Source organism: Lupinus angustifolius, chromosome LG02, assembly GCF_001865875.1.
Source record: "Lupinus angustifolius cultivar Tanjil chromosome LG02, LupAngTanjil_v1.0, whole genome shotgun sequence".
Lineage (NCBI taxonomy): Eukaryota > Viridiplantae > Streptophyta > Magnoliopsida > Fabales > Fabaceae > Lupinus > Lupinus angustifolius.
The window spans coordinates 22,413,494-22,438,944 of record NC_032010.1 but is presented as its reverse complement, the minus strand read 5'-3'; the positions used below and the strand labels follow the sequence as shown (position 1 = coordinate 22,438,944).

At 30.7% G+C, this 25,451-nt stretch overlaps 4 protein-coding genes across 9 annotated transcripts; 2 read left to right on the top strand and 2 right to left on the bottom strand.

Moving 5' to 3' along the window:
• Window positions 1,026-2,890, bottom strand: LOC109340122. 4 transcript variants are annotated; one of them, XM_019577719.1, is made up of 5 exons: window positions 2,465-2,885; window positions 2,078-2,371; window positions 1,723-2,026; window positions 1,490-1,600; window positions 1,026-1,402 (listed from the first exon to the last, which is right to left on the bottom strand). In XM_019577719.1, exons 1-5 carry the CDS (start codon window positions 2,789-2,791, stop codon window positions 1,293-1,295), a joined length of 1,146 nt encoding a protein of 381 aa, XP_019433264.1. In that variant the 5' UTR covers window positions 2,792-2,885; the 3' UTR covers window positions 1,026-1,292. The 4 variants fall into 4 exon arrangements, with proteins under 4 accessions (XP_019433264.1, XP_019433258.1, XP_019433243.1 ...); XM_019577713.1 differs by having other exon boundaries at window positions 1,723-2,359; window positions 2,465-2,890; XM_019577698.1 differs by having other exon boundaries at window positions 1,723-2,371; window positions 2,465-2,888.
• Window positions 10,984-12,943, bottom strand: LOC109340116. Its single transcript, XM_019577691.1, has 6 exons — window positions 12,741-12,943; window positions 12,432-12,483; window positions 12,137-12,309; window positions 11,987-12,059; window positions 11,339-11,397; window positions 10,984-11,084 (listed from the first exon to the last, which is right to left on the bottom strand). Exons 1-5 carry the CDS (start codon window positions 12,882-12,884, stop codon window positions 11,381-11,383), a joined length of 459 nt encoding a protein of 152 aa, XP_019433236.1. The 5' UTR covers window positions 12,885-12,943; the 3' UTR covers window positions 10,984-11,084; window positions 11,339-11,380.
• LOC109340110 (ras-related protein Rab2BV-like) lies at window positions 16,243-17,973 on the top strand. Its single transcript, XM_019577683.1, has 2 exons — window positions 16,243-16,539; window positions 17,271-17,973. The coding sequence occupies exons 1-2, from the start codon at window positions 16,375-16,377 to the stop codon at window positions 17,751-17,753; spliced, it is 648 nt and encodes a 215-aa protein (XP_019433228.1). The 5' UTR covers window positions 16,243-16,374; the 3' UTR covers window positions 17,754-17,973.
• On the top strand, window positions 20,745-25,321 carry LOC109340098 (mitochondrial substrate carrier family protein B-like). Of its 3 annotated transcripts, none has more exons than XR_002106753.1 (8): window positions 20,745-21,143; window positions 21,990-22,166; window positions 22,292-22,441; window positions 22,542-22,643; window positions 22,730-22,800; window positions 22,907-22,974; window positions 24,538-24,991; window positions 25,188-25,321. XR_002106753.1 is itself a non-coding variant. In XM_019577674.1 (7 exons), the coding sequence occupies exons 1-7, from the start codon at window positions 20,973-20,975 to the stop codon at window positions 24,774-24,776; spliced, it is 978 nt and encodes a 325-aa protein (XP_019433219.1). In that variant the 5' UTR covers window positions 20,745-20,972; the 3' UTR covers window positions 24,777-25,321. The 3 variants fall into 3 exon arrangements, 1 of the variants encoding a protein (XP_019433219.1); XR_002106752.1 differs by having other exon boundaries at window positions 24,538-25,011; window positions 25,078-25,321; XM_019577674.1 differs by having other exon boundaries at window positions 24,538-25,321.

The window sequence follows — 25,451 nt, the reverse complement described above, 5'->3', positions numbered from 1 at the left end:
TACTAATGTTATATTTTGGATTTTCCAAAAAATAATTACTAACTTAAATATCATTAACCTTTTGCCAATAAAATTATAAGAAACAATATACCTTCTAACAATGTAAAAATTTTATACATTATTCCAATATCAACTATTACTCACATTTAATTACAATTGACACTTAAATAAAATAATAAAAACAAATAAAACAATCACTGATATTGAGTATTTTTTGATACTACAAAAAAAGTATTCCTAAATTCTTTTTGAATTGATGTATTGAGTATAACCACAAATGTTTACATTGAAAATTCATATACATACACACTAATATCATAATCGATAAGTTTGACTTAGTCAAACTCAGAAGAGAAATGAAATCACAAATTTCAAAATGTTTCGCTCTTCACAGTTGCTTTATTGAGAAAATTGAGCGGGAGATGCAGTAACCGATATAAGAGGGGCCCATACACTGCGTTTTGGGGGACCCATTTGCATCAATTCCCCAACTCAGCAAGTTATATACTCTGCCATGCTTACTTTTGCGTTCTTCCCCACCAATCACTTCTCACTCTAGTCAAAATATCTCTTCGTTCATGCATTCAATCATTGTTTCGTAAGCGATTATTAGGGATTATTATTCTAACATCACATTACTAAATTATATCAATATTTTAAATATGTGAAATCTTATTTCTTTTTGATTAATTAATAACTTTTTTAAAATTATAAACCAGAAGATAAACAGAGAACGGATATTGAGGAACTGAACGAACGATGAGCTGTCTTTTACTCGATATAGTATGTAATAATATTTAATATTACCTAATCTTGGTTACCAAAATTTTACAAAAAAATGACTTGAAATTAACGCCAAAACCAACATCACAAAGACACAAAACCTTCCCCCCGTATTCCAAAAACAAAAAACTACACGTGGAAGAAAACGACCCTTCATCTTATTATTATTATGATTACAATTACAACTACTACAACGGATAATTAATTAATAACTAATAACATTAGTAATCAAAGATAAAAAATAAAGCTTTCCCAAAACTACCACTGCACTATCTTTCCTTCAAAGTTCAAACTGTTTATCCAACTAACACTAAGATCCAAACAGCTGCATCTCCCAAAAAAACAGATGATTTATTAAAACTAAACTAGTCAAAACACATTCTTGAATCTCACCACAATCTGTCTTAATAGAGAAATAATTAACTTTAATTACTCTATCACAAACCCTACAAACTTTACTAGCTTCTTCTCCAGGGAACTGAATGTTCTTGTTTGAACAATCAACAGAGTCAATAAGTCCATTCATGAGGCAAGCGGATCTTAAAGCTTGTTGCCTCTTCTCGACCTAAACTTAACTTCTGCTGCATTAGAATCGCATTTCTCCTTGCTAATAACACATCTACATAAAACCCACAAACCAGTAAGTCACAAAATTACATCAAAGAACTAAACAAAAAAAAAACTGAAGGCAGATTTAAGTACTTACTATAATCTGCACCATAAGCATTAACAAAGCGTTGAGCTGTGGCATTTGGGACTTCAATATTAGAGTTCAGAACATGAATAACCTTTGCCGGGACTATGACAGGAGCACAAGCTGTTAACAAAAAAGTAAGCACAACAAATTGATTAATAACAAACAAAAAGAACAAACTTTGTTTAGTTAAATAATGTAACAGAATCAACATAAACTGAAACAGATTCTAGTAAATTATTTACTTGTTTTCGAGCGAGGTTCAGAAGGGACCACATACTGACGAGGTAAGAAAACCCCAGTTCCAGCACAACCCCTTTTTACACTAGATCCACCATTCAAAACGGGTCTTGACCCGGATCCGACATGACCTTGTACAAGTTGGTTTTGTTGCTGAAAGTTCCATGCAGGTTGAGGTAAAGGGTGCGTGCATTTCACACAACCATACCCAAAGTCCCGAACTTTGTTCTGAACCTGTAGTTGTTGCTGATAAGTTGAGAAAGTAGGGTTCGATTCTCTTCCCCAGACAGAACCACACTGTTCTTTCAACTGAAAATAACTCATTCGAGAAGCGTGGTTGAGATTATTGTGATTGAACAACTGAGTGGCGTGATTATCAGCTGCAACGTGTTGAGGGAAAATACTATGAAATCCTCTCTTCTGAAAATCATGGTTTGGAACGTCGTCGTTTATCTTCAACCTAGCAACATGTTCTGCGGCAGTATATACGGAATCCAAAGCGTCATTTGCAAACGGTGTCGTATTTGGAGAAGGAACACGAGAAGATTCGTTCGGGCTTTCTTCACCCGACCCGGGACTCTGACCCGACCAGTATCCTATTCCATTCAGTGTTGACTGGGGTGACCCGGATATGACCCGAACCTTCTTCTGAATCTGCGAAAACAAGCAAAGAAGTTAACTTAGCAACAAAGAAACTAAGGTAAAAACAGTGTTTAAATCTTACAAGACAGTTTTGACTTTTGTTACCTCAGTTTTGTTGATATTGCTGATGGGAACCGTGAGTTGACTCAGGCGAGTTTCGTGAAGTGAAGCTTGACTCAGGCGAGTTTCGTGAAGTGAAGCTTGACTCAGCCGGCGAGTCAACCCAGCGAAGAAGTCTTCCTCGTCGCTGCTCTCTGTTTCAGTAGAACCTTCTACCGACTCAAGCGGCGAGTTCAGATTTTCCAAGCCGAACGAGTCAAACTCGTAAGGGAACTCTGAAGGGAAACCAAACTCGGTTTCCAACTCAGTAGTGTTGAAACCGTTGTGATTGTTGTCCTTATCGAAGTGAGCATAGTGAGAAGCTTTAGCCATAGAGAATAAAGGGGGGAAAGGGTGAAGAGGGAGTAAAGTTGAATTGAATGGAAGGATGATAGAATGTTGAGGAGAAGTTGCTTTTATTAGGGATTCAAGGTCACACCACACACAAGGACGTCTCCGGATAGAGGGTCCTTTCAAAGGCAAAGAGAACCCTACTTTTACCATTTATTTATAATCACTATCAAATATTAAAGACATAGTTTAAAATAAAAATATTTATAAGGTATTGGTCTATGATATAATGATATGTTAAATTAGAATGATGATAAAAAAATTAAATATTTGATTTCTATGAATGATTGATATTTGTTAGAATGACATCATATATTTAAAAAGATTAGTTCTTTATTTTCTTTATCAAAAGGGTGAGAGATACTATTAATAATACAAAAAAATAGAGTGTAATATGTATATATCATTGTATAAAGATTTATATATTATCAATGTATTATTCACCATTCATTTATATTACTTTTATTTAAAAATAAATAATGTTTAAAAATAAATAATAGATAATATAATATCTTATACTATCATTATATACATTTTCTAATAAAAATATATCCATGACATAAGATTCCTTATAGGGTTTTGTTTGTTCTCTTTTATTAGAAATTTTATGTCATCATTTTTTCATTTGTCATATTAATATCTATGATTAAACTACATAATATCTACGTACAATGACGGTAAAGATTTATTAATAAGTTAATAATATCTTTGATTAAACTATATAATATCTAGCATAATGTATAATGAGTTAAAGATTTATATAGAATCAATATATTCTAATTATTCATTTGTATTGCGTTTTTTAATAAGTCAATAATAGTTTATAATAAATATTAGATGATACAATAATAATATATATAATGTCAGTGAGTAATATTATAGCTCTTATAATATATTTTTAATAAAATTGATTACTACATATAATAAGAATTAGTGGGATAATAGAAAGATGAGATGAGGAGTATTTGAGTGTACAAAGGGCAAGGGGCAAATGGAGAGAAAAATGTGGATTTTTGGCAAACTGGAATAGTGGCCCAGTGGTGGGTCACAGATGGATATCTGCTGTCCCAAAATAATGTATCACTTTATTTGTCATTGTTTGTGATTAGTCAAAAAATAATTAACTATTAAACTTTTAATTTGAATATATATTTTTAACTAATCACAAATAGTAATACACTTTATTGTACAACAGATGTGGTTCAGTTGGACACATATGTCCTTTTGTGCTACCCATCTGCCATTTGTACACTCTATCACTACTCTTCCAACTTTTAAATTGATAATAAGGCGGTAGGGTTACAGAGTGAAAGATATATCATATATGGATTGTTTTATTTTTTAGTTTGATTTCAATTACTCAATAATAAATCAACCATTTACCAAAAAAACATTGATTTGATGGTGTAATATTCAGTTAAATTTTTAAAAAAACTAAAATATTAAATATTTTATTTTTAATAGCAACAACTTTGTTGAGAAAAACAATTATAAAATTAGAATTAGTTCAAAATGTAATACGGAAAAACCTTGTAAATTTAAAAACTTTTAATCCACACATTTACAGTTTTTAAACATTAAAAAAATAGCATATAATAATCCTGGCATGAAATGGGTCTACAGTTGCTGCTTTTTTTCTCCCCATATGTTTGTCATCTTTTCCCAAACAAATTCACAAAATTTGCACTATTGAGGGAATTGGTATTAAGTCACCAAATTCCATTTTCATTTTTCATTGTCTTTATTTGATGTTAGTAGATTCTGGTACTTCGCAAGATTTTTTTTAGATTTATTGTAATTAGAGTTAAGTTTCTCACCTATTTTTTAAATTATTGGTAGATATTAATGTTTTATATGCAAATATGATATGTAACATAATATTATGGTGTGTGTTTTTCTATTCATGTAATAAAATTAACTTTATAAGATAAAAGTTTGATTGTTTTTATTCGTCAATGAAAAATAAATTAATGTTTTAATTGCCTGGGTTATAAATCTTTTAATATTTGTGAAAGCTCAATAACATTTATTAATTTTTAATTATGATATTATTTTTCATTCATTTTTTCATTTTATTTATTTATAATTCAATTTTCAATATATATTAAATAAATTTATGTTAGTCCAATTGAATATTATTTTTTCTTTTGGATCTTTCTTAAATGGATTACTTTGAAAATGAAAAGATATTTAAGAGATGGAAGTATATTATGCCCCATAACAAAAATGTCAAGATAAGTTCGCTAATAGAGAGGAGACAATCTTATTTCACATTAAGCTAAATAAGCATCGGTATTAAAGTTGTAATTAACATTAAAAAATAATTATAAGAGAGATAAAAATAAATATATAGTAGGTTTGTTGGGTCTATTGAAGAATATAAATAAAATTACACTATTAAAATTGATTTTAACTTAAGTTATTAAAAAATATAAATAAATATAAAATAATCAAGACATATTTAAGAATTTTGTGTTGCAACAAATATAAAAGAGAACGTGTGGCATTTATTGAAGCTTCTATGCCTGTTTATGTTTCCACAAATATCCCGTGAAGGAGAGTAAACAAGTATTTCTTTCATAACCAGTTGCGCATAAACTTCGGATTCCAAACTCATCATTCAATTTCATTCATTCCGGTTCCCGCCAAATTAACATCGGTACTCAAATGGCGGGAGCTTAATACATTGGTATTATTACGCAAAATATTGAATTTTTTGGTAAATTTCTATCTTGAATATTTTTTTATACTTCATAAGGCTAAATAAGGTAGATTTTGTGCTCTTTGGTTTTATAGAAAAATAAAATAAAGAAGTTATTAAAGTCTTTGAATAGATATTATATGTCTTACTTTTGGTTTTTTATTTGTGTATAATCCAAATAAAAGGTGACTGTTAATAAAAAAAATCATAAAGATAAAATATAACTTTTTTATATTACTTATAATTAACTTGAAACATGGGGATAAGAATTTTTGGAACGATTAATCCTTGTCCAAATCCCCTACTCATTCTCTCCCACTTTTTATTCACAAATAAGAATAAGAAAATTTGGTAGACCTTACTTAATTTGTTTGGAAAAATTGCATAAAACCCCATAAACTTTATGGCTTTTGCAAATAGATATTATGAACTTTTTTTCTTCCTAATTACCCCATAAACTTTATTATTTGATAAAATTATCCATGTATAAATATCTTATTTAATTAGTCATAGATAAAAAAGAAATTACTTTGAATGCAAATTAATATTAGGGAGAGATACTAAGAGTGTTGGGTATGCTTCTTGTAAAATTGTAAAAAATAATAGGATATGGGGGATAACATGTGTAACAATTAATTTTCATAATATCATCTCTTTGCTTGTTTTTGTTTCAACTTTGATTCAACAATTTTTTACTGCTTAGCACTTTTATTTTTTTCTTTCTGAAGTTCATTCAATAGTTTAGAATTCAATGATTTATTCTTCAAATTAGAGGGAAGAAATTTACTTATATTGATGTCCAAGTACTGAAGAAATTTATATAACGATAATCCTTCCTTTTCTATTTTACTTACACATTCTTCTTTTTTTATTTTTTTTCATATAATCGAAGAACACTCATAACATTATGACTATTACGTATAAAATTATTAATCAGGTTTCAGCCATGCATGATGCACCTAACCCGAAGAAAATGAAAATAATTTATCTACTACAAAACAATATGGATCTTTTATCGTTCTAATTTATTTTTTCAAAATTTTGTTATTATTACAATGACCATAAAGATTGTATGATTAAACATCAGAAAAACATTCAAAGTAATTTCCTTGTTATCTATCACTAATAATTTAACAATATGTTTATGTAGGGATTAATTTCATTAGATGATAAAGTTTAAGGGGTATTCAGGAAGAATAAAAAAGTTTATAGTACCTATTCGCAAAAGATAAAGTTTATGAGAGTTTTATATACTTTTCCATAATTTTTTACTCTCTCTTCTAAAGTCTCTTCTTAGCCAAATGAAAGAGATAATCTCTCTCATTCTCCTCTATTTCCCCTCTACCAATGAAAAGCTAAAAGAAACTAATTTCTTTATAGGTGTGTGGCTTCTTTCCAAATAAATAACATTATCAAAAATTGAATGATTTATCTTTTGATTATCTTAAAAATCTAATGAGGGTATCCTCATTTCTACACTTCAATATGATAACAAGCTTCTATAAACTTCTGGTTTATAGCTAATATTCTATAGGCATTGTATTAAAATTTTGGTGTTTTCAATTTAAAAATATAATAATTATATATTTTTTGTGCATTATTTTTTGGTACTTTATATTACTATTTTGATACTATATTTTGTACATTATTAACTCTGAACAAAACTGCGTATACAAAATAAACTGTAAAAAGGATCAAATGAAAATGACATTGATTGTTAATCAAAAGAATTTAAGCATATAATAGTTTTGAAATACATTCTAACAAAAAATGTCTTATTATAATCATGATGACATAAATATATTTTTTAAGACTTTATCATTGCTATTATTTATTTGAGAATGGGGTCAAATATATTTTTTAAGTTTATTTCTCAATAAACCTTAAATAAATTCAAATTTTCTTCATCTTGGATCAAAAAATTTATTTTAATTACACATCAGTTATAATTATTAGTATAAATATTCATGGCTAAAGTAATAATAATTAGTTACATTCTTTTTTTCTGGGAATTTATTCCTTCTTAATCTTAATCATTAGGTAAAAAGCATATAAATAAAATTTGTGTAATCATTATTACAAGAAAAAGAATGTAATTGATAAAAGTTTATTTTCATGAAAACCTTATATATTATGTTCTAAACATGATAAATTTATTTCTTTGATTATGCCCTAATTATATATTTTACTGACAAAAATAATTGTAAGTAATTCAATTATTTGAATTACAGTTTTCAAAGACTTTATATATTATGTTCTAAACATGATAAATTTATTTCTTTGATTATGCCCTAATTATATATTTTACTGACAAAAGTAATTGTAAGTAATTATTTGAATTACAGTTTTCAAAAAATTAAATTGAATAATTAACTAACTCCAATAAATTGAATTACAAATTATAATATTCAACTCAAAGTCTAAACCCATATCTTAAACTTTGCTGACCGGGTTTTCAAACACATGCGAAACATAAAACACCATTCATAATAAGCTTTTTATTATGATGTAAAAAAAGCTGAAATAGCAAATAATCTAAAATACCAAAACACACATAATCCTTATCCTGCAACACACTCGCTTAAAAGGTTTTGATGTTGGCATTGGTGTCCAGCAGTGGATACTGACCAGTGAGATATGATCATAGCTGTTAGGTACCAACCTCAATCTTTGTTGCCGTATATAATCTCAAAACTCCTTTTTTTAATAACACCTCATACTCTAAGCTGCCAATTTCAACATTTATATTCTGTAGGGTCCAATTTTCACATGCCATAACTCACATCTCAAGCTCACACCATATCAGTCCCATTTCAAACATTTTTGTTTATATCAACAACTTGTTGATATAGTGATATAATATTCCACTATATTTTTAGAAAAATTAAAGATACAATTTTTGGAAGCAATATTTATTAGGAAATGCAGCTATACACAAAAAAAAAATAGTTCTTTACCTAAAGTGAAAATATATTAGTACCATAAAACAATTTTTGTTTCTTGAAATTAGAATTATACTTTATATTTAATTATTTATTATCTAATTATACATAATTTTTTAACATATATTTTAACTTGGTTTTACCTCTTTTTCAGTTTTGATTTCATTTCAATCGCCTTTTCCTTTTATTTGTGGAAATTACGTAATGCCATGCCACTTTGTTAGTTCTCACTACAGAAGAGAGATTTGAAAAAAGTCGTTTCTTACTATTTTTATTAATATTATTCATTGAACTTGACCACTATACTTCTATATCAAAACAAATAACTTAGTAGCTTATTTGGTGTGATTAAAAACTAATGGGCAAAGAATTGCAACTAAAGGACAATGATTCGTATTATGTAAATAAGAGTTGTCTTGGTCGCAAACTTTTTGAAACATGAGGTACTAAGGTTCTACTTTATAGTATTTATTCTATTAAAGTGTTGTCCTTGGTTTGCTACATTTATGGGCGTGCTACGACTGTCGAAGTTGCACATGCCTTCACTTTTACAAGCTATTCTATTACATTATCGTGTCTTGTTGTAGACACGAGTTATCCATTAGGTATTGCCCGATAATATATTATTGGAAGAGTTCACAAAATGTTGATTGAGTAATGGCTTAGAATTCGATTAAGGTTCATTTATAATCACCTTAGTGCTCACAGAATGATTGTTCAATTGTGCTAATAGTAAAAAAGAAAAAAATATATACTCTAATAATGTATAAGTTTTACACATTATTACTGTATTATTTACTATTTATTTTAAATTATCATTATATATTCATAAAAAGTAAGGTAGACAAATGTTATTAATAATTAATAGAAAATTTAGTTTCCCCCCTGTTTATACAAAGTAAGGTAGACAAATGTTATTAATAGGACATGGAAAAGAATAACGAGTGAGGTTCCTAATGGGCCGAGAACATTCAAGACACCATTGAACACTACTCATTGAAATAAGACATCATTCTTGAAGTGGGTAATTAGAATTCTGGATCGCTGTCCCATCAATGCTCTATATGTTATTGTTTATAATTGATTAAAAAAAATATTTGAATTAAAATTTTAATGTTTTTATGATTAATCATAAATAATGGCACCAACATAAGTTTGTATAAACAGGACCAGAAGCTTTAGAAGAGAGTGACATTCATGATTGTTTTATATTTATCTGGCATTATTAAAGTTCAAAACAATAGTAATTACTTAATTATCAGTTATATTTTCACTCTCTGGTTATTCCGAAAAGAGAAAAAATAATTGCACAGTGTTAAAATATAAAGCTTCTTGATAAATCAAGAAGTATGAATGAGAAAATGTAAACTTTCTATATTGAACTGAGTTACAAAGAATAATGAAATCACCATTTATATATTACAATGTCTAACTAATAACTAAATAGTTAAACGATTAATTAAACTCTTAATCAATTAACGAAAACAATATTACAATTAACAAACTGAAATCAACTAACAACTTTAACACATAGTAAGGTGAGTACATGAATTGAGAAAAGTACAATAGGAAACATTTAAAAAATTCAATTCTCTAATTTTGTACACATTAACCTAATACAATAAAAAACAAAGTAAACAATTACATCAACCCTTATAAAATAAAAGACATGATCAAATTGATTTATAAAGAATAGAGTGACGACTCACATTAGTCTTTATAAAAGATAGGATCAATTCGGTTCTTTTTGGTTAAATTATCAAATCAAAACCTACTAATAAGATAAAAGGCTAAAAATATACTTTAACTTAGAGAGTTACACTTGTTTCATTTTTTTAAAATTTATCAAATAGTCCAAATTTGTAACTAGTTGTCTAAAATTATTTGAAAATTTGTTATATCAGATTAAAACAGTTGTTTAGATGGCATGAAAACAAAAAATAAATAGCCATTATGAATTTCTCATGGGCCCTTCTGCCGAATTAACTATCTTTTGGTCGTATATATTATCATAAAATAATTACTATTAAGTGAAAATATTTTCCAATAAGTCGTTGTAGTATAGTGGTAAGTATTCCCGCCTGTCACGCGGGTGACCCGGGTTCGATCTCCGGCAGCGGCGTAATTGTTTTTGAAGTTATATTTCTTGTGTGTGAATATGAACTACATGTTGCATAGAAGCTAGCTCTTTTGTGTAACAAGAGCACACAGCATGGCTATCAAGAGCACTACTTAAGCTGAAATGTATGCTTAAGATAAAATAGTCAAAAAATGTAAATGCCATTTTATAAAATTTTAAATAGTTACTGATAGTTAACTTTTGCACTATATATTTGGAGTTTATTAATATATTGATACTGGAATGTGCTTGGACAACCCTTCCCTTCCTTTCACATCTTACTTGTTTGGGAAATGGAGAAAATCTATGTTGGACTATGAAAGAGTACTAGACTCATAGTATTTATATACTCTCATGTGGTTTTTACATGGCTTTTTGAAGGATATAAATAAAGCCATGACATTGTAACCACTTGAGAAAATCGATATATTCTTATTCTACACAATGATAGTTATATTCCCATGGGATAAACATGATAATAAAGAGTGGAACACCATCCTGCAAAATTGCCAACAAAATCCATATATGTAAGCTGAGTAATTGACCAATTAATTAATTAAAATGAACATAAGTTCTTAGCCTCTTATAATGGTAGATCCCAACATAAATATAACTTAAATAGCTTAAACTTTTAATTAGGAGAGTTGGTCCTTCATACCCATTACCTTAGTTAGATACCAGATTAATCAATGATTATTGTTAATCTCTTCATTTCTATGTATACATGTTGCTAGGCAACTAAAGAAGATGAATAGATATATACCTGATCTACAGAATGAGTTTGTTTTTTTGACTTTGTCTAAGTGATGCTAATAATAAAGGGAACCTGCAGAAACAGAAAATAATATAAATGAATGTCAGAAAATTGTGTTTCAGTTAGAAAAAAGTAAAGATTTTTTTTATAGGCAAAAGAAGAAAAAGGAAAAAATTATACACTTATTATATTATCTATTATTTGTTTGTAATATTAATATAAATTAAAGGAATAAAACATAAAAGTCTTCATTTTTTGAATTTTTTTATATTTTCAACTAATTGTCATTTCTAATAACGGTGAGTAGTCTCATTCATTTATATTAGTCAATGATAATTAAATATAAATGAATAGTGACAATTTAAAAAATTAGGTGATTGAGTAAAAAATTTCTCTATATCTAAATTTGTTTTTTTTATAGTTGAGAACAAAGTATCCATATTCATATTAGGAGATGATTTATCTCTTCCAGTCAATAAAAGTATAACATTTGTAGTAATTTTGTTTAGTTATAAAAATATTTGTATAGAAAAAATTAAATATGACATATGCCATAATTTTAGTGACTAGAGAAGATAGTTTATCTCCTTATACTATAATATACTTTATTCTCTTTATACTTCCTTTGATCTATTGTTCTAAGAAAGTGTGTTGCTTCTACCTTCCCACCAGTTCCCTCTTGAAGCAGTGCTTGAATCTTTTCCATTTGGATCATCATCCTCACCTTTCTTAGACTGCGAAGATGAAGCCAAATAAGCTAGAAAATAGTTACACAAGGACCATATATAAATATGAGAATTATGGCACTCACAAATACATGGTGGGGTTCAGTGATGGTCCTGCTTCTAGGGAAATAATTTTCTTGACCTCCATAGTAGATTGAAGAGCTGAAGTAGCTAGGCTCCACTGCCTCATTCTCATAATTGTTACTAGTACTCTTCTTAGAAATTCGACCGCTACTTTCATCCTTGCTACTATGAGTTCCTGAAAATAATCCAACTGAAATATATTGTATGATAGATATCATATCTTATATGTTGTCTCGCACTAATAACAATTTGTTATATAAATTAAAAGTTTGATATTTTTTATACTTATGAACCAACCTGATGCTCCATAATTTTTGCCCTCTTGCTTTCTCCAATCTCTCCCACCAACCTTCCAAGTTATAAAAAGTAACAAGGTTGAGTATGTGTGATACATATGTGATATATCAAATATATATAAGACAAAAACAGGTATGATATAATCATATATAACGTAGAGATGCTATTAACTTTGATCAAAGGTTGCCTTGATCATAATCATATATATTACAAGCATGCATATAAATTAAAATAAATAAGATCATAACCATCTTCATGAGTATATATAACAAAAGAAGAAGTATATATGAGAAAAGGTGATGCATATACATATGATGAAGGCGGGAATATGGAGCCAAAGAGAGTGGATGAGGAAGATAAAGTAGAGGAGGATTTCTTTGGACCAAAAAGATAATCAAAGTTCATGGTTGATGAAGAAGAACCCTCAACTATTTTCTTTTTGTTCTTCTCCATGTTTATACAAGGGGGGCTTATGCTATTAATAGATATATACCAAGCTTTTGATCGTAGATATTTTTTTTACCAATCAACAAACAAAACTAGTAATTGGATGAGTATTATATTCGCTAACGACCAAAGACAAGAATAAGGGAAAGCATTGGATCCAACAAATAAAAGAAGATAAGCATAAAGATAGAGAGGTGGGAAGTGGGTAGAGAAGGAATGAAGTTTACTTGTCGTATTTGTGTCTCAGTCCAATAAAAAATATCAATTATTTAAAAAAAATTAAGTAAAAAATAACTCTTTTATATTATTTGATGTAATGTGATTGACTTGAGACACGAGCTCATAATGAATTTTTTGGGATGTTATCCTTGTTCAGAAGAGGAGTGGGAGAGCACATGAAGTTAGCACATGTATATGTCGGTTAATTTTTTTAAATATTTATTATTATTGTTGTTTTTGTTTTATTAGAATTGATGTGTGATAATATATGAGATTTCACCTCTCAAGTGAGTTAATTCACCAAAACAATTCATAACAAGATTCAATAATATTTCTCCAACATTTATGACCTACCTTTAAATGCAGTGAACTTGATATGCATGAGTATTAGATAAGAAAATATAGTTTGAGGAAATGGAGGAATGTTTTTAGAAGGTCACACGGGATACACACACAAAAATGAAGGGTGGACCAAGTTAATGGAGGAATATGCATGTAAAGGGATTGGGAGAATTTTTTTATATGTGGGAATCATATCATATGAAATTATATATGGTGAGAATAATGTTATGTGTGCATCTAAAGTTGATATCAAACATAGACACATACTTTTTAGAAAAAAAGGAAAAATGTGAAATAAAACATTTGTGTTTCTCTATTCTTCTTATTTTTTTTAAATTAAAAATGTGCCCATGTTTTATTTCAGCTTTAAATATATACACACAACATAACTATACCGATGCTGAAAGAATTTCCTTATTTTCCTGGGGTTACTTCTGGATAATTATGGATAAGGAAAGGACATGCATGGGATAATTTTAGGGAACTAACTACAAATATTCTCTAAATCAAAATATCAGTACCTTTACTCATGAAAGGCCCTCTCGAAGCTTACCATGTGGTCACATATCCGAGTGGATAAATTGGCCTTCCATAAATAATGTTGGATCTTATTATAATATTTTATGACTTTTTCTCTTACTAAATAATATATACTCCTATTAAATGTTTATACAAATTTATATATATATATATATATATATACTTTGAAAGTTTAAGAACTTGTTGCAAAAAGTGCGGAAAATAATTTCAGAATATGTGCAACAGCTTTTGAAATTTTTATAAGAGTTATATATATGCTGTGTTGTGATTGTGAGTTTCAATGCCTTTATATAGGCTTTCCAATCACACAAAATGTTTCTTTGAAAATGTAGGAATTGATTGGAATGAAAACATGTCTTTTGGATTAAAACTCATCCACTTTGAATTTGAAAATCTAATATAACAACTCTCAGTAATTGATTACAGCATTGAGTAATTGATTACTCAAGTGTTCTGTCCACTGATCATTTATTTTCGAATTAGAGTAATCGACTACAACAAGTTGAGTAATCCGTTACTCAACTTTAATAACTCTAGTAATCTGTTACTCAAAGACAGCAATGGATTACTTTGATCAATTTTAAGTTGAATAACTTTTTCTTACACTTGTAACCTGTTACTTAGATGAGGTAACATGTTACACACTATTTTTGAAAATTATCTTAAGTATTCTAAAATGTTTATTTTTTCTTAAAAAATAGTTTGAGCATTACTACTATTGTATAATTAAGAGTATATGATAGAAGTACCTATTTAGACTTAGACTAAAAGTCTTGAATATCTTGAAGCTTGAATCTTCATTGTCTTTATAAATATTCTTCATTTTCTTCTTTTTGGTGATGTTGGTGTCTTCTTCAAAACTGTGTCAAGGTCAGGAACAAGATTTTCTTCACAATATATTATAAAATGATATTTATTAATTAATATTGGTTTAAAATAATATATTGTGGATAGAAAAATTTGTACTAAAATTGTAGAGGTTGTGAAACATGGATAATGACTTGGTAAGATTGTTGTTTCTATTTGTCAACCACAACAACTTGCACACTTACAGGAAATTTATATTCCTTACTAGTAGACCCTTATCTAAAATATGAATTTATAATATAATAAACTTGTTGATTTATAAAAAATTATAATTAAAAAACAATTTAAAATCTATATTATTAATTATTTGTATAGAATATGTGTCCACATCTCATTTAATATTGTACCCTATAATATTAAAGAGTAAATGGATTCCATTCCTATACGTTGCCCCACTATTTTAATGTCTACAATTTGATGGCATACTGATTCGTGGGAGTGGCGTCATGACAATTCCAATCAGTATTCGGTAAAATCTGCTTACGATCTTCTCACTTAGCATCACCAACAATCAGCTCTTAACATCAACCATCTTCGTCTCCTTTGTAAATCATAAGCTAGCTTAAAAGCCACTAACTTTGCTTGGAGACTTTTTCAGGATAGACTCCGTACAATGGATGCTCTTCACAAGAGGGGGTTCCTTTATCTCATGGAGGAGGTCCCTTATACCTTTTATGCAACGAGTATGCAGAAACTTCTAATCATATTTTCTTTACTTGCAATATCACTTATTCGGTTTGACAGCTATTCTACAATTGGTTGAACTTTAGCATAACGCATCCTTTCCAATCCATAAACCACTTTACTACTCACATGGGTATGCTATCAAACAACACTTGTTCAAATCTTTGGAGTATCATCTGGTTAGCTTCAACTTGGGCTACATGACTTTTTAGAAATGACTTTGTTTTCAACACTGTCAATCATTCTCTTCATAAGATTTTTGAAGCTGCAAGAGTTAATTATTGGCTTTGGGTTAATGGTCAAATGAGTAATAATTCTTTTTCTTACTCGGATTGAATTTCTAATCCAATATCTTGTCTTAATTTGAATGTGTAATCGGTTCTTATCTTTCTTTGTTTTGCTTTATTTTTTTATTTTTTCCTTTGTAATTATCTTTTATTAATATAATCTTCTTTTCCCAATAAAAAAAAAAGTTATATATATAATAATGTCCAACATTAGAATTATTGATAAACCAAGAAACTCTTAAATCCTTTTTAATCTCTCAATATATATACATTTTATTGCTTAGTATATAAAAAATTAGTAATGCCAATTGAAGCCGGTAATAATAATGAATAAATAATAGAAAAACATGTTGCGAGTTTGGCGGAGGTTTGGTTTTGGAGCATGTAGGGTAGTTTCGAAGTAGTTTGTGGTCCGTTTATTCGGTTTCCTCTTGGCCTTGCAATGTCCCTAATCTTCTCTCTCTCAATCCTTCTTCATTTCTCTGCAAATCTTTTCATTCTTCAACCCATCATTTTTTATCTTTCTGGTGCAACTACTATAGGAATCAAAGCACAGCATGTCTTACAAAGTGGACCATGAATACGACTATCTCTTTAAGGTTGTCTTGATTGGGGACTCTGGTGTTGGAAAGTCCAATATTCTTTCTAGGTTTACGAGAAATGAGTTTTGTTTGGAGTCTAAGTCTACCATTGGTGTTGAATTTGCAACCAGAACATTGCAGGTATTTGGTTTCTGTTCCTTCATGTTTCTTTTATATTTCTCTCTATTGATATGTGGTATAATTTATGATCTTATTCTTCTGCATTTGTTTTCTGTGATTGTTGTTGAATGTTGACTACCCTTCTTATTTGTAAAGTATATACATTAACACCGATTGTTATTTATTTAAAACTTAAGAGAGATCAACACAAGATTATACATGGAATTTCATAAATTTTGAGTGAAATCACCAACAAATTAAAACATTTGTAACCCCCTACACTTAAGAAAAAAAAGATCCATATTCATGGTTTCAGGTATACTATAATTAATTAATGTGAAGTGTTATTCTTATTAGATTACTTAGATAGGTATATTCTGAGAGTAGGAATTGCTATTGTTTTGAATTGGCAAAAATATATTTATCTCAGGTTTCACAAGTTACAACAATTGTTTGAGAGCTTATCAGATAGGAAATTAACTTGTGGGTAATTTGGAGATACTAAACCAATCACTAAAATCATAAGACATGCCGCAACATAATTCTATATTTCCTTCGGCCAAAGTAAAATCATATCTAAACTGAGAGAGGTTGAAATTGATAATATTGCTCTTTTTTTGTGATGGGTGAAAGTATAAGATTATTTTAGTATTTTTCTTAATAAATAACCAATTCACATCAATTTGATACCTTATCCCAGTAATTACCAGCATAATTCCTAACTAGAAATGCATGTTTAATTAATAATGCAGGTAGAGGGTAAGACAGTAAAGGCACAAATATGGGATACTGCAGGCCAAGAAAGGTATAGAGCTATCACTAGTGCCTATTATAGAGGAGCTGTTGGTGCATTATTGGTCTATGACATAACCAAGAGACAAACATTTGATAATGTTCAAAGATGGCTTCGTGAACTAAGGGACCATGCAGACTCCAACATTGTTATAATGATGGCTGGAAACAAATCTGATTTGAATCATCTGAGAGCAGTGTCTACTGAAGATGCTCAAAGTTTGGCTGAGAAAGAAGGTTTGTCCTTTCTAGAGACTTCAGCATTGGAGGCTTATAATGTTGAGAAAGCATTTCAAACCATTTTGTTTGATATATATCATATTATAAGTAAAAAAGCACTGGCAACTCAAGAGGCAAGTTCTACTAGTGTTCCTCATGGAACTACTATAAATGTCTCAAATATGTCAAGTAACACTGGCAATAAAGCTTGTTGCTCAAACTAATTTGTAGGGTAACTAAGTAGAAAAGAGAAGGAAAAACAAGATTTCTGAGAAATTTTAGTGTCTGAAAACATATGAGGAATAGTAGCTAGTTCGGTAGTTGCTACCTTTAATTTTGCCAGATTTGTATTTATTTCTTCTGTTAGATGGAAGATGCATATTTCTATAGCCTTCAATAGTCACATTTGAAAGTGAAATATTCCATGAATATATTGCTTCTATTTTGTATTGTTCTTGTGCATGTTCCAAAAAAAAACACTTCATTTTTCAATATGTACTACTAGTGAGACTCCTTTCCATTAATGGAGAGTAAAATACTTTTTTTTTCTTCTAGTTTCAAGGGTAATAATGTAATGTCACTATAAATTCAAAGGATACAAATGTAAATGCATATTGCTTTTTCTTTGGTATTTGAAAGTACTTCCTCTAGAGTCTCACTCCTTTACTACATCATTTTGTATTTACGAGTTGTGTGATTTGAACTACAAACTTTTTGACATCATATAATACATTCTAAGAAAAGTTAGTGTTATATATTTAGGGAATGGCAAGTACACGTATCGTACAAGTAATAAAATCCGATAAAGTATTAAAATATCGTCCTTAGGGAGGAGAGTGGATTTACACTAATTCCTACAGGAATGAATTGAGTATATATTTGCAATGGTGTTTGTATAAAATTTGATGTTTAATTGTTTAATTGTAAAAAATCATAAATTGAACAAAATGCAAGTAAAATAAATTGGGATCGAAATGCATCGTTCTTTCCCAATGACATCCATAGATTCAATTCCAAGTGAATTATGAAGTTACTGATTCAGATGCACATATCATTCATATCATTCAAATCATTCACATCAATCCATTGAGTGTAAAATCCTTAGATAATTGCTCAAATACCAATTCCTTGGATATTTGATTAATTAACTAGCATTACGTTCCATGTAAAAATAATTCATGCATTATTCTCCATTCCTAGAGTAAATGATGTATGAAGGAAGATGATCCAAGTTCAGTGTCAAGTTTAACTTCCTAATTAAACTTGAACCCAAGAACAAGAAATTAGTAGCAAATTAAATTCATGCATTAAGAACGAGATTAACTTCCCAAAATCAAATAACAATTACAATAGCATCGAATCCAGGAGTACAAAGGTTAGAAGATTACATTTCGAATCCCTCAGCAAGATCTAATCACTCATTCTCGCTATTGCAACACTGAATCATGAAATCATACAAGAAAATATGTGAAGTAGAATCGTTTCCATGGTTTCTATCATAATCTCCTTCTTTTTCCCTCTCCTTTTTCGTGCAGAATATGTTCTGAAAGTGAATAGAGACCCCTCTGACTTCCGAAAACCGCCAATATTAGTTCCAACTTCCAAGCCCTCGCTCAAGCTAGAGATTTTCGCTTGGGCGACTAAATAAGAGGATTTCAGACCCCAAGCATCTCGCTTGGGTGATGATCCGATTTCAGACCCCAAGCATCTCGCTTGGGTGATGATCCCTCGCTTGGGCGAGGATCAGGCCTGACATCAGGTCATTTTTGCTCCAATTGTCGCTTGGGCGACAATCCCTCGCTTGGGCAAGCACAACAGTGATATATGGTGATTTTTCTCCTATTTGTGGCTTGGGCGAGGCTTGCAGTGCTCAAAAGTACCAATCTTATTCTTTTTCTCCTTTTTTTCTTAAATTTTATCCTAAAATAACATAAACACATAAAATTTCCTACACAGAACAAGATTACTAAGTTATAAGAAATTTTATACAATTACATCATAAATGTACACTAAGTATCCAAAAACATATGAATTTACTTAACAATTTGGCACTTAATAGTTAGGGGTTTAATGTAATTTCTTGAATAAATATGGTTATTACAGGATGAATGGCCGTTTGTTAATGTATGTATTTTGTTAACTCTAAAGAAAAGAGAGGGTGTTGAAGTGATATAATTTAATAGTTGAAGGAATATCTTTAAAATAATAAAGACATTGAAGTAAAAGGAATGGCATTATAGTATTTCCACTAATTTGTAAAGCATATTGTTGAATTTTAATAAGGAAATCTAGGATTCTAATTTCCAGGACATGGACGGTATCCTAATTTGTTTGATAATTTTTTTAGTGAGATGTGATAACTCAATTTATTATTTTTATAGACTAATTTATTTGTTAGAATTTATTATACATTGCAAAATGGTATTGCTAGTGGACCTGCCCGCATGACATATAAAATTTGTTCATTATTTATTTTGCTCGACCATTTTACCCACGAAACCTGTGAGTTTTTCTAATGGATAATGCGAGTAGCCCACATACATATTGTAAGGAAATAAAGAAAAAAAATTCCATAAATTATGCTATAATATGATTTAATGTCTCAAAAAATTATGATGTAATATGATTTAGTCAACTTTATAAAAATATCAAAGTTTTTTAAAATTTTGTTCTCTTCCAACTACTATATTTAATTTATTTTTATTTTATTATATAATATTTTTAATTTTAAATTACTCATCAACGTCGGCAGTCTACTTGTATAACTGTTAGTCTATTTTAAAACGAACATTATATACTATTTATCAATTAAGTAACATATTTGTGTCGACTTAAATTTTTGCAAGCACAATGAAAACGGGGCGGTTGATCCTGAAACAACAAAATAAACTATATAATATTACGAAAATCATGTCGCCTGTCTTAACTTTAACAGGAGACAAGGTTAAACCGACATTAGCTGACCTTACACAGCTGTCTTTTAACCCATTCTCAACTTAATGTAGAGGTCACGCATATTCCACATCAAAAATACCTTTAAATATTCTCATGCATCCGCTTCCACGCTAAACACTCCTTCTACCTTTTAGAATTACACACGTAATCGCTTTACTCAAATCTGATTTACGCAGAACACAAAACTACCGTGCAACCTACCGCAACATATAGAACCACTTTTCTAGTGAACTAACCCTACTTAGTACGACATCGTTTCAAAATCGCCGAGTTTTTAAAACGACGTCGCTGAAACCAGCTCAACAACCAGGTGAAATTGAAACGTGACAGAAAGAAAACCCCTTGTTTGAAACGAGGGAGAAGATATTCTGCATACCCAGTTACGATTCCTTCTTCTTCTGATAGTAAAGTTTCGTTCTTTTGAAACGTTTCATTGTTATAAGAGGTTCAATTTTGTTGTTGAGAAAGTGGTGAAAGTGAAGGTGGAGATGCAAACAGAGGCTAGGGTTGGTGTGGCGGTGGATGGAGGAGTAAGGAAGTTGGTGCAGCCGCAGAAGAAGCAGGTTGGTACTGTTTCTCAGCTTCTCGCTGGAGGTGTTGCCGGCGCTCTTAGCAAAACTTGTACGGCGCCACTTGCTAGACTCACTATCCTCTTTCAGGTTCCAAATTTTTGCTTTTTTAGTCTAGTTTTGATGTTTTTATGGATAAATTTCAATTTTTTAAACCTCGGTCGTTTTGTTATGGCTACTTGAATTGAAATTAGTAGTGATAAGTTGTTATTTTATGCTTCTCATGTTCTCATTAAAGAGTTTTTGAGATAGAGTTTGTTTGAGAGAGATAACCGTGTTTGCTTATTAGGTCGTGTACTATATATGTTCTTACAGTATGTGATTTGTACTCCAATCCTGTGTCATATACTTTTGTACTGTTTGTACAGATGTGTTTTGGAAGGAGCTTGTGTCCCTTAAGCATGTAAGTAGTTTGTGTCCCTTAAGCATGTAGTCCTTAGGTTGATGGCAGTATTCATTTGCATAAAAAGGGCGGCCCAGTGCACGAGGTTCCCACTTACTGGGGTCGGAGGAGGGTAGATGTACATAGCCTTACGCCACAAGCAAGCAGAGAGACTATTTCTAGGATTTGAACCTGTGACATCATAATCTGGGTAGGGTAGATGTACGCAATATTAATTTGTATGAGGAAAAAAAATAATACTATTTGGAGCCTCTGACTTTACCCCAAGAAATTAGTGATAGTGGATAGTTCTACGCTGGAAAACTAGAAAATTATATTTTTGTGTAGTTCCTGTGAGGAGGAGTTGGATATGTAATTTTCTTTGTTATTTCTTTTCTTTTTACTAGAAATTTTCCATATGAAATGTCATGACGCCGAAACATATTAGTGGGATGGATATTTTATGTGTGTTCTTTGCAATGTTAAACAATGAGATAATGTAGCTTCTAACTGGTATATTTTTATTTTGTAAAATGATTGTGCAATGTTTATAGATTCAAGGTATGCATTCAAATGTTGCAACTTTGAGAAAAGCCAGCATGTGGAATGAGGCTTCACGAATTATCCATGAAGAGGGGTTTAGAGCTTTCTGGAAAGGGAATCTGGTTACCATTGCTCACCGCCTGCCTTATTCTTCTGTTAACTTTTATTCATACGAGCACTACAAGAAGGTTATTGGCATTACTACTCGTACGGATATACTTATTTCCGTTAAACTATCTTACAGGGAAAGCTGTATTTGAAAGCACTGTTGTTCTCAGATTGATTTATATTTGATAGAATTTTATGTGTACAGTTATTAAAGATGGTTCCAGGACTGAAAGGTCATAGGGATAAGGCCAGTTCAGACCTTTGCGTACATTTTGTTGGTGGTGGCTTGGCAGGAATAACTGCTGCTACATCTACTTATCCCTTGGATCTTGTAAGAACAAGGCTTGCTGCCCAGGTGAGATTTTTGATTTGTTTGGTTCTTTTCTCCTTTTGACTCCATGCATTTGGCATTCATATTCTGCTTATTAACAATTAGCTATGGTAATATTTTGCAGACAAATGTTATCTACTATAGAGGTATCTGGCATGCTTTACAAACAATTGTCAAGGAAGAGGGAGTGCTTGGCCTATATAAGGGTCTCGGAACTACACTATTGGTATGCTGTTATTATCAATTTAAAATTACATGAAAAGTAGATGATTTCTTATTGTGTAATTAGCTGCAACTATGGTGCTAGTGCAGACTGTAGGGCCAAGTATAGCAATCAGCTTCTCCGTATATGAAACATTAAGATCCTTTTGGCAGTCTCATAGGTGACCAGTCCACACGTTATTTCAGCACTCTATTACCTCTAATTTTTCCTTATATCATGTACTTCATAGCTAGCATTAGATTGATATTATTATCTGTATACATCAGATCCGACGATTCAACAGTTGTTGTCAGTCTAGCCTGCGGCAGCCTTTCAGGCATTGCATCATCAACAAGTGAGTGGTTGTAAGGCGAATAGCGAACTTGCATTTTTTATGTTCCTTGTCTAAAATATTCTCGATAATTTTAACTTTGATGTGCTTTGTCAGGTAAGTATTCTTGATATGTTGCACATGTGATGTTACTTGGCATACAAATGTTTTTTTTGGCAATTCGCAGTTTCACACTTACAGTGTTTCCTTGCAATTGTGGTTATGAATATGATGTGCAAATTACAGTTTGGAATCCTCCAGTCAAACTATTGAATTTGCGGAACCCAACAATATTCATGAATTTAATATATGTAGTGCTTCACTATGCTTTTTGATGCAGAGAAAGAGGGTTTGGTGCAGGTACTGCACTAACTATCTAACCAGACTGACCTCTAGAATCAGAGATGAGGTTGGAGTTGTTATTTTATCTGCATTGAGAACTTAGTAAGGAAGACAAGAAAGAAAAAGTCCTTCACCTGTTGTTTCTGTAACTCAATTATTTTCTAAAGATCTTGCACGAGTAACCATCATCCCGAGTTTTATACTATGACACACATCTCCCCAAGCTATGCAGTGGATTACCTCTCGAGGTAGCATTACTTGGATGAACCTGTGTCATTCCCTCAGTTACCAAATGTGAGAGGTGCCCTCTTTGAGGTATGCTTCTCACTTAGGCAACCTTCACCTGTTGTTTCGATCGGTATCCAAATCCTTTGGCCCTTGTTGATCTGTTTACAAGGAATCTATTCTTTATTGCTTTCATCATAATCCTAAATGATGGAAAATGCGGTAGCAAATTATAGTATGCTCAGGATACACGTAAAGAATAATTCTAAATCCTCTAGTCAGTCCTCATACAAATCTTTCTACTCACTAAATAAAGAATGGAATACCTTTTCATTCCCAAGACATCGGATGGGAGAATTTTTAGGATATAACAAAACTCATAAATAAATGGATAAATGAAATCATCAATTTATAACAAAGGAAAGAGCTGGGGATATTTTCATAGGAGAAAAACCAAATATTGTTGATTAGGGGGATTGATCTTTCTTGTATCAAAACTTTATTATATAGACACTAACTACCTTCCTCCAAAGTATTCATGCATGCAAAACCCTAGTAATAGCCCATTCATCAATTGCTTCATGCAACTTTTCTACCACTATGCTACAGCAATTACATGTTCAAGTAAGGTTGTTATTGCTTTGCAGCTTTCCAGTGCCAATTTTGCAAGCAGTACTATTTCATGCTTTGGATTTATTTAATGCTTCCATGAGAAGATCCCCCCATAGTTCCTATAATATGTTTGCTGGGGCTATTCTTTAGACTAGCTCATATAATGTTGCAGACTCGCAACTTTGTCCGGTACCATAAGAAAGTCTTATTTTTTTGCATGGCTTATTTGTTTCAAATGTAGTGACTTTTGATTTCAACATTGGTTTTGGAATTGTTTAGACTTTAGTTAATTTATCACTATTATAATTTATGATAGGTAAGAAAGATTCATGAACTGTTGAGTAATAAAATCCCATATCAAAGTAGATCTCTTTTGACTGTTCAACTGATCTGCTATCCTATATGCAGCAACATTTCCCTTGGATCTTGTGAGGCGGAGGAAGCAATTGGAAGGGGCTTGTGGGCGAGCTCGTGTGTATAACATGGGTCTCTTTGGTGTGTTTAGGCAAATCATCCGGACAGAAGGTGTGCGTGGCCTATATAGAGGAATTTTACCCGAATACTACAAGGTGGTGCCAGGTGTAGGTATCTGTTTTATGACTTATGAGACACTGAAGATGCTTTTAGCAGATATTTGTTCTGCATAATTACACCCTTCAACTTTGGAGGATGGTCTACATCTACAAGTAATTTCGATTAAGTTATTCGGTATTCACCCATGCAAATGGGTTAGAGTTACATTTACCAATTGAGTTCATTTTCTTTAATGTATTCACATGGTGGGCAATTTTGTAATGCTGCTGAGGGGATTGCATTTTCTCTTGTATAGTTTTACTTATACATACAACATTTAATATTAGATGTAATGGGTCTTCAACTCTTGTGATATGGTCTATTTTTTGCTATCTTTCTGTGAGAAAGAAAGCATGGAAGTGTTATAATGTGCAAGTGAGAGCCTCAAAGGAAAAAGCTTTTCAGAGGCCATTGTTCAATATATCTATGTTTGATCATCATCAGCAAGTGAAGTTGAAGGCTTTGCGGTTGTAATTTCTCGAGAGATTATCTTGTGAGAACTAACATGTATTAATGACACTTACATGAGTACTTTAGATCCCTTATTTTTGTCATTTTAGGTGATTAATACTCCATTGTCCAAGACTTTGCACTTGGCAAATTATAATTTTATTATCAATAACTCTTGACTTGTTATACAGTCATACCACAAGTATTTTTTTTTTTGATATAACCATTGATACGTTATCATCATTTTTTGGATAAAGAATTAATCCATTTCGGGGTGATACAAATTATGATTAACTTTG